At 44.0% G+C, this 10094-nt stretch overlaps 1 protein-coding gene across 1 annotated transcript in view; it reads right to left on the bottom strand.

Moving 5' to 3' along the window:
- Positions 1 to 3454, bottom strand: part of snap25b (synaptosome associated protein 25b) — a gene marked incomplete at both ends in the record, with an annotated part of 19705 nt that extends 16251 nt beyond the window's left edge. The window contains 2 exons of the mRNA XM_079736175.1: positions 1339 to 1380; positions 3383 to 3454. Of these exons, the coding sequence (XP_079592301.1) occupies positions 1339 to 1380; positions 3383 to 3454 (114 nt within the window). The remainder of the gene's footprint in view (positions 1 to 1338; positions 1381 to 3382) is intronic.
- Positions 3455 to 10094: the final 6640 nt, after the last annotated feature.

Below are 10094 nucleotides of genomic sequence, written 5' to 3'. Positions count from 1 at the left end.
ACGTGTCCGTTATCGTGATGGATTCCATTTACAAAGGAAGAAGGGAGGTTTAAAGTATTTTTCTTAGACTCTGGTGTTGTGTATTTCTTTCTTCTTCTAGTGATGGCCATACTGGCCATCCTGGTGAAATGTGTCAAATATAATTGCCACCATGCTCCCAATGTCTGGGATACTGTGAAGGCTTGGTGTTCAGCTGGCATCTGCTCATACTTGTAGGTGATGGAAACCGAGGTTTCTCATGTGGAACTGTTGTCCTAGATCACTGTGTCGGGGGAAAGATTGATCTGTGCTGAGGCATAGCGGGCACCTGCTGTAAGTGATGCAAAACTGGCCTTCACATAACTGGGTCATATTTCATAGTTTGTTTTTGCACTGGTGGGACTGGACAATGTCACACAGCCACCCAAGGTCTCTCTCTCTTCACACTGTCTTCATCAGACTACAACAGGCTGGATCAGGGCAGGCGGACGGCACAAATCGTCAATTTCTTATTTGAAACAGAGGAGATCAAGAGAGGAGTTCCAAAGGAGATCAACATGTTCCAGCTTGTGCATTAGCAGATAAAGGATACAGCTTGTGGATGCTGCAACAGGAAGGAGTCTGAACAGGGAAATTAAATCCGGGAGGCTTCAGTTCGAAGGACCTCCTGAATAACCACACAACTATCCTGTGCTGTACAACCAGAGCTAGCAGTGAACATAGATACAGGCTGTCAACCAGCTGGCACCTTGTGACAGGAAAACCATTTTGGGATGTATTGATGTGTACTCAGGTTGCCTTAGATGCTGATATAAAAACTGCCATGAAATCGCATGGAAATCCATTCCATCTTCCTAACAAGAGGTGCATGCTTTACATGTGAAAGCTGAGGTCACATGGTAGGTCCACACTTTCTTGTGCCTTAATATAAAGCTGTGTTATGTCGTACAAATTTGGTACAATTGTTTCGTAAAATGTATTTGACCAAAATAAAAGTAGTAATATTAGTAGCAAGCGTGATCACAATTACTGCAGATTTTGTGTATCCCCTAGCTTGTCTTAATGGCAGGCAGTCAGTTCAAGGTCACCAGGGAGAAAGTGGGGGTGTTGACAGGTGAGCGACAGGAAAGGTGAGGCAGAAAAACACTTGACATCTGCCATGCATGCATCTTCACTTTCAACTTTGATAAAGACCAGATGTCAGGTCAGTCAGGGCTTGGAAAGTCAACCAAGACAAAGCAGAAGGCAAAAGTGCTGTTATCATTGTCGACGTAACAGTGTCCAGTCATAAGTGTGTGTGTGTGTGTGTGTGTGTGCGTGCGTGTGTGTTTGTTGGGGGAGGGGGATCAATGAACTCACCTCCTCAACCAGGGCCAGCATACGCCGAGTGCTCTCCAGGGACTAGAGAGAGAGAGAGAGAGAGAGAGAGAGAGAGAGAGGGGGACAAAAGGGTCTTTACTCTGAGTGAAGGACAGAGATATGAACAGCTAAGATGTTATTTTCAGCAGCGAGCCATTGACGCAGTAAAAACGGTCGCTGGTAATTGACATGAGTTATTGGTTATGGGGCCATTTAAGCTGTTAGCACATACAGTTCATGTCTCATATTAGTTCATCGGCCTGTATGTGTGGAGATACAGGGGATTAACTTTGACATGCCTTGCTCCTCTCTTCCCATCTTGCTGCTTACTTGTTCCCCTATTCTTGATGCAATCCTACTTTTTTGCCCTCCTTGTCTGTTATTCATCTTCTTCATCACCCTCTTATGCATCATAGCTCCTACGGCATTACGTTCCCCCCACCCTGTCCTTTGCTCTCATTTTCAGTCCTTTCTTCCAATGTCAGATCAAATCCCTGACTTTAGTATCTGATCTTCATGCATTTCCCCTTTACAAATACACCAACAGAGTCTATCTATCCATCCATGCAACCATTCTCATCCATTCGGCCATCCTCTCTATACATCTGAAATCCTTTCTCTATCCCCATCACACACTGGACGTGCCATCTGGCGACATACAACGTTCAATAAACTCCAAACCGTTATTCTCAGCGAGAGCCCTCCCACCGGTACCAGCTTTCAGCGCCGGCCATTATGTTAAACACAAGCAGTCCTGAAATCAACATTGTTGTTCTTTCGGCCACGCAAGGCTGCAGGACGCTGCGTCCATGGCTCGTTTGGTGTGTGACCCACTCTGTCGTTCTTCTTGCCTGATCTGTATCACTCTTTCTATCTCACTCTTTTCCATCTCTGTCTATCTTTCCCGTGGCTCCCATCTTGTCTCTGCCGGTATCGGAGAAGGCTCTCGGCTTTGCATTATTTCCTCATGAATTTTTAATAGGAGCCATCAGGGCTGGTCTATTATTCCCTCCAGAAAAATGACCTGCTCCTTCCTGAGCTCCTCTCCAACTCATTAGGGCGAAGCTTCCTGAGGAGCTGACGAAAGGGTGAGGGCCAAATGTAAAATACGAAGGGGCCTCTGTCGTTTGTTCCTCTTTCAAGGGTGATATCTGTTTAAGAGTGTGTCTGCAGGGATGTATACACCTTCACAGGACAAAATATAATCGATTAACTGTCTCTGTTCAAAAGAGGAACTGTAAAGAAATCTTTATGAATAAAATCGCGTCACATATTACCTGACATTGATTATTCAGACTTGATTTTAGCAAGAATTTAAGCCAGAAAGGCCTTTTCATCATGTCTGTCACTCAATACACTGCATTATTCAAAATATGGGAAATGCTGCTATGTCATTTTCAGCCGGGTCCATATATGTAGTATATATTTATGTAAAATAAGGGTGTATTTTTGTGTCAGAATGTGTGAGAGTGTGTGTGCGTGTCTGTGTGCATGTGTGGGTCAGTGTTCGTGCATGTGTGTTCTTACATCCGCAGCTGCTTGGTCTATAATGTGTGTGTATTTGTGTGTGTGTGTCAGGGAGTAAGCGTACGTCAGAGTGTGTGAATGCGTGCGTTTGTGTGCGTCAGGGTTTGTGTGCGTTTTGCTTGTGTAAATCGTTGGCTAGTTGGTCTATAATGTATGTGTAGGTGTGTGTCCAGGTGTGTGTGTATTTGTGTCAGTGAGTGTGTCATTGTGCATGCGTGTGTGTTCTTCTTATATCATCAGCTACTCGGCCTATAACGTGTGTGAATGTGTGTATGTGTGTGTGTCAGTGAGTGTGCGTCATTGTGCGTGTGTGTGTGTTCTTTTTATATCATCAGCTACTCGGTCTATAACGTGTGTGAATGTGTGTATGTGTGTGCGTCAGTGAGTGTGCGTCATTGTGCGTGTGTGTGTGTTCTTCTTATATCATCAGCTGCTCGCTCTAAAACATGTGTGAATGTGTGTATGTGGGTGCGTCCGTGAGTGTGAGAAGTTGTATGTGCGTGTGCGTTCTCCTTACATCATCAGCGACTTGGTCTGCCCGTGTCTGCAGGTCAGCCAGCTCATTGCGCATGTCAGCTTCATCGGCCATCTTGGCTCTGGAATGTGGACCTCAGGGGGCGGGGCCTGGAAGAGAGAAGAACGTACAGGTAAGGGACCCAGAAAAATAATCACCCAATCACACAGAGTTCAACTGAATGGGTCCTCTGCACCCAACCCATCACTAGGGGCTATGGTACCGCCACAGTGTACTAGCCGAGGACTAGGGCTTAACGATTTGGGGAAATAATCTAATTTCGACAAGTATTGCGATTGCGATTTTTCTTTTTAAAGTTACTTATGCTCTGTATTATTCTCTAAACAAGCAATGAATCATTCTATAGTATGAGCTTTTTATTTTATTATTTAATTTTTAATTTTTATCCCAACCCTTTCGATTTGCGAATCACGTTCTATTACAACGTGATGTCGGATTGAATTTGATTAATCCTTCAGCCCTACCAGAGACCAACTCCAGAAGTATCCCTGAGCAATGCACTGGCAGGAGAATTCACCTTAACCAATGGCTACAGATGACTTAAGGTGTGGGAGGAAACTGGAGCACCCTGAGGAACGCCTCGTGAACACAGGAGAACAAACAAGACTCCTAACAGAATAGTCCCAGCTGGGTTTGAACCCGTGGCCTTCTTGCTGAGAGGAAACAATTCCAACCACTGTGCAAACTGAATGGATCAACACATACACAGGAGACTAGCCTTGTAAGTGCCCCTATGCCTGCATTGAACCGCAACTGCCTGTAGTATGAACAGCCAAGGTAAAAGTTTAGTCCCGCCCTGTTTTAAGATGAAAAGAACATTCAGGTTATGGATCCATTCCCACTGCTGCCTACCTTGTATCCTTGCACATAACAACATCCTCTTTTTTCTGTCATCGCATCATGTCACAACTGTTGGTAAGGTTCCATGACTTAAGATAAGGAGGTAGAAATCTATTAATAATTAAAGAAAATTGAACAACATAAAAAATAAAACAAAAGGATAATGTGTGTATTGTGAACAGTCATAGCAGTAACCTTTCTTAAATAGATTTGAGCAAAAAAATTAGACAATGTTAAAGAAAAACCAAACCCCTTGTTTAAGCTGTGTTGCTTGTTTAAAATGTCTTCTCACCGGGGCGGCTGATATTGCTGTTTTCACTTTGTCCACCCTCTACAATCAGAGTTGGGGCCCATTTGATCGACGTTTGGCCTGACACCTCCAGACCAATCTTCTCAGTGCATTTTCGATTTCCAAGGGGGCGGTTTTCCCAAGCACAGACCAAAATGCCTCTGGACTCACTTGATAATGGACCTACAACCAATCAAGAGCAACGAAATGTGTGTCACATGGTTGTTGATTAAAATGCCTCAACAGCGCTCCCGTAGCGCACTCCTCTGCACAGTCTCAGATCAATGGATGTGATTGGCCTGACCAGGGCCAGGTCTGCTGGAAATCTGTCTGAATGGGAGGGGGCTACACGCATCTATCAGAGAAAATCAAATATGAGCTCCCAGATCTGGTTCCCTGGCTAGTTGACGCAACCCGTGTTGTGTTCAACCTAAAGAGCGCAACTTGAGTCCATATTTACATCCAAAACTAAAACACCCACAAATTAATCCGTACCATTCCTATTTTAACCTGCTGTATCACTTTTCATCTGAAGTAAGTTGTTTCAGCAGGGTTTGGTCAAACAGGATAGAGACAATGATGTGTTTCTGCTCTCTGGAAGGGTTGCCAGACACAGTGTTGGATTGGAGTGCACACTGGAGGAGCCTGAAATATATCCCATGAAAAATGGATGGAGGTTTTTAGTCCGTGGTGAAGCGGACGGTACTGGAAGCGGCTCAGCTGAGGCATGATGGGAAAATGATGGGAAAAGGGCTGAGGGCTTATCTCAGTCACCTGACAATTCCAACTCCCTCAGACGAGATGACTGCTCTCCAACCAACATTATTGGTTTGTCTTCTATCTTTCTCCCCTTACTGTCTCCCTCCTCCATGCTACATTTTCTCTCTTTGTGTTACGTTGTGTTTTTCCCCCAATGCAAATACTACTGCTCAACTGCAGTTAAATATGATTTTTTTTCCATCAAATCAAAGGAACTTCTGAATTTGTCCAAGAGACAAAATAAAATCGGTAAATAAACATGCACAGAACATGCAGAAAACAAAGCCTTGCCCACAAATAAATGACATGGCGCCCCCCCCCCCTCTCCACCAGAACCACCAGCAGAGAAACAGATTTATATTTAGTGAGTCGCTACAGTTTTATAACAGGGCTGAAGCATGCTGGGAAATATACGATAGTCACACACGAGGCAAAGGACGGACAATTTTTCGTTGCCAGTAAATTTCCGCCTACTGTATCAAAAATGCCGCCTGTGTTTCTTATTATTTTGGTCTTTTGCACAACAGTTTCTCTCCAAAGCTCCCTCTGCCCAAGCTCACCCTCCCCCTCTCCCACCCCTCCCACCCGTCTCCCCCTTCCTCGTCACAGTGTTGAATAATTAAGCATATATGCAGGGGGAAAAGAGGTTCGGTGGAAATATGGCCTCTTAAAAGCCCTTCTCTTCATCCATCACTCGCTCTGTCATTGCGTTCATTTTGCCTCTCTTTTCTTTTATGCCTCATCAACGAACAGAGCTTTGCATTATTGAGGTCTGCATTTGGCATGTTGGCTGTTTTCCCTGACGCTGCAGTGCTCGGCAACGTAGAATGAGTCAACGCGCAGGAGTACGCGTTGATTCATTCTACGTGGAATATCAAACCTACCATAAAACACAATAATGTTCACAGCAAAATGGGGTCCAAATAATGGAAGACTGAAACCGGTACACTCTGGTCACTCACGGTACACATTTTCTAGTTAACTTGACAGTGAAAGGTGATGGTGAATAATAACAATACAATAACACTAATAATGATAATATTTTTTCTCTTTAAAATTGAAAATTGTCTTTCATCAAGGAGGGAAAAAAACACAACCCATGCTCATGCAAGCAGGGACACAGAGCTAACTTCTATGAAACAGTATATTACTATGGTGTAACGCATCCTCAGAACCAAACTCTGTCTCTTCTCCGGCCTGCCTGCCTTCTTATCAGCTGCTGTTCTGCTGCGTCTTCCTCCGCCCGCCCTCCCCTCCCCCGCAGCCCGTATTCATCTCCGCGGTGTAATTTTCTCCCCTGCTATCGATCAGTCACTGGCTCATCTCCCCCCCCCCCCCCCCCTTCTCCCCCCCTCAGTGCCATCGGCTTCCTGCTAACTTGAGGGGCGACACTTTCTTTCTACCAAATCTCATTTCCTTTCACTTTATTATTGGATGCCATGCGGACCCTCGCTCTCTCTCCCTTCTCTTATTGTCAACAGTCTCTCTCTCTTTCTCTCTATCCCTGTCTCTCTCTCCCTTTTGTCATCACTCCCTCTCTCTCTCTCTCCCTCTCTCTCTCTATCTTTCTCTCTCTCCCTGTCTCTCTCTCCTTTCTCTTATTGTCAACACACACTCTCTCTCTCCCTTTCTCTCTCTCCCTTCTCTTATTGTCAACACACACTCTCTCTCTCTCCCTTTCTCTCTCTCCCTTCTCTTATTGTCAACCCTCTCTTTTTCTCTCCCTTTCTCTCCCTCCCTGTCTCTCTTTCCCTTTTCTTATTTTCAACCCTCTCTCTCTTTCTCTCCCTCCCTCCCTCTCTCTCACCCATGTCTTTCTCTCTCTATCACTGTTTCAATAATTTGTTGAGCCTACCTATCTATTTATATATATATATATATATATATATATATATATATATGGAGAGAGAGAGCGAGAGGGAAAAGAGATAAGAAGAAAGAAGAAAGAGAAGAAAGAGAAATAATAAAAGAAAGAGAGAAAGAGAATACAAATATAGAGATAAGGAGGAACAGAAAAAAGAAAAGAAAAAGAGAATATATTAAGATTAATATCTATTTATATAAACCCCTTTCTATAGACAGAGCAAAAGATAAGACGAGATAAAGAGAAAGAGAGAGAGAGATTCAGCAGAACACAGTACTGCTGCGTGGCGTGTGGTACATCATAGAGGCAGTCATGTGACCCATGCCCAGCCCCCACCAAGGGCAGCGCTTCTTGTCACTCAGCGATATTAATGGCCGCCGGAAGGCCCGGTCTACAGGCCCCGCCCACTGAGGAGATTAAAACCTACAGGAAAGAGGATTTACACTCCACTGTTTACCCTCTCAACACTCGGCTCACTCTCTCTCTCTCCTCCGCTGGCTGCTCCCTCGTTCCCCAATCTCCGTAGTTCGATGTCTCTCTCACTCGCTCGCTCTCTTTCTCTGTCCCGGCCTCTCTCTCTCTCTCTCTTTCTCATGCGCTCTCTCTCTTACTCTCTCTCTCACTAGCTCTCTCTCTTTCTATGTCCTGGCCTCTCTCTCTCTCTTCCTGGCCTCTCTCTCTCTCTTACTCTCTCTCGCTCACTCTCTCTCTCGCTATCTGCCATTCTCTTTCATTCTCTCTAGCTCATTCTCTCCGAGTGATGGAAAATTCCAGTGATGGAAAAACCTTATCCTGAATGTATTCCCATCCGCTCATCCACTGAGCGCTCAGATTTCCCTCTGTAGCTGAATCTTTGGGTCGTGTTAATAAGAAAACCTAGAGGGTTGATTCCCAATTCCCACCACTGCAGTTTACGAAACATGGAAGCACATTATTCCTAGAACTGCCATGCATTATTCTCACTGACATTACTTAAATGAGGTAATACACCCTTCTATATTCTGCACAGCTCTGTCTCCATCTATAGTTATCCCAACAGCCTGTGTTTCCTGGACGGGTTCTGGCGCTCCTGGTTGTTCCATCTGTCCCTCTAGGTCTCCCGCCTGGCCTGGACCCTGCCAGCAGCATTCCTGTACTTGTTTATCTCCCCAACATAAACAGACCAACAACCATAATACACAAAGAAGCAGTGGTCCATGCTGAACTAGCGGTCTGGTGTTGTGGTGGCGGCTCTTTGTATTACGCAGCGTGCGATTAGGTATAGCTAGGTATAACGATATACCATTTTGTCTGGACATTGAGCTCAAAAGGGCTTGCTTTTGTGTGTCTGTTTCTGTGATTGTGTCGGTTTTTCCTTCTGTTGTTCCTTCTGTTTTCTCTGTGTTTAATACATGTGTGGAACTGTTTTATTTTTTTGTGAGTATGTTGTGGGTACATTGGTGCATGCCATGTGTGAGTGTTATTCCAAATGGAGCAATGTAGAGCAAGTAACATCTACAGTAGCTGCTTGAGAGGGGGGAGGATTACCACCGTATGGCTTGACATGATTAACACACAAAACTACTGTCCCCAACTGACAGCTATTTCAGGGAACAAAGAGAAAATCCTTTCAGAACCGGCCAATAGAAAATTCCACCTTGAAACCAGAGGAAGTGTAATGCGATGTTGGCCATTACATTTTGTGCTAGTTACAACAAATTCTGTCATCTTAACAATTATTTCTACATCAAACAACTGCATGATTAAACATTGCAAAGTCGATGAATGAATACATGTATTTTGGGCTTGGATGGTACACTGAGGAGTGGAGAACAGTGCGCTAGGCCAGTAGACCCAGAGCACAATCCTTTACACACAACAAGGGCTCAATGTCCAAAGACATTGCCAGCACCCATTATCCATATGTCTAATACAATCACTTTAGTTTGAATCACATTTCCTGTTTGGAGCAACAATATACTACAGTATATTGATCCTGGATACAAACCCATCATACATGGGAAACAGACATGGAACAACACTTCTACTTACTAAACACAGAACGTCTTCTTGACCACCCCCTTCAACTGACACAGGTCAATGCAATGACATCTGGCAGGTTTCCAATAGAGCAATCCGAGGGAGCAGCTGGTGCATCGATCAATTCGCATTTAGGCAATCAGGCGTCTGTACATCTCATTTGAATGTTAGGGGGCTGAAATGATGTTCCCATTTGATTAATGATACATGCAGAACTGCAACCGCTTCAGTGGTCCAGTCTCAAAGATCTCCAATAATATTAACCTAGCCACAATTCGACATGAATGCTAAATTGTTTTGTTGTTAGTGTGTAGGTGCATGAAATTACTTTGAACAGTTCACATTGAATCCCATTGAAAAAAAAAGTGAGTACAGATAGATAGCAACACAGAGCTGAAGACAGAGGTATAGCATGGAGGTATGAGCAGGACAGCTTTCTAAAAGACAGCTAGGTGTGTCACAGAATGCTGGGTGATGGGGCTGATGAACTACTGTAGCTAACTAATCCACCGCGTTGGGTTCATTCAAGCGCCACCACGGTCTGTTTAGATAAAGACGCTTTACTATGAAAAATGGGACACGTCGGATTATTTTCTCTTTTCCCCCCTCAGAAGCCGCTGGCGCTCCATGCCAGGGAAAGCAGGTCAAATTGTTAGTCTTGGTCTTTCTGCAGTGTAGCTAACCAGGGGGCTGTAACGCATATAAACCAAAGCAAATGGACATTTGCTTTGGTTTATATGGATAACAGCTCCCTATATACATATATATATATATATATATATATATATATATATATATATATATATATATATATATATATATATATATATATACAGTATATATGCATACAAACCAAAGCAAAGGGCCATTCACTTTGGTTTATATGCGATACAGCTCCCTATATGTGATATATAGCCTATATA

This window comes from Pollachius pollachius (genome assembly GCF_949987615.1).
Source record: "Pollachius pollachius genome assembly, chromosome: 5".
Taxonomy (NCBI): domain Eukaryota; kingdom Metazoa; phylum Chordata; class Actinopteri; order Gadiformes; family Gadidae; genus Pollachius; species Pollachius pollachius.
The sequence above is the reverse complement of the archived record's forward strand: the minus strand, read 5'-3'. Positions and strand labels throughout refer to the sequence as shown.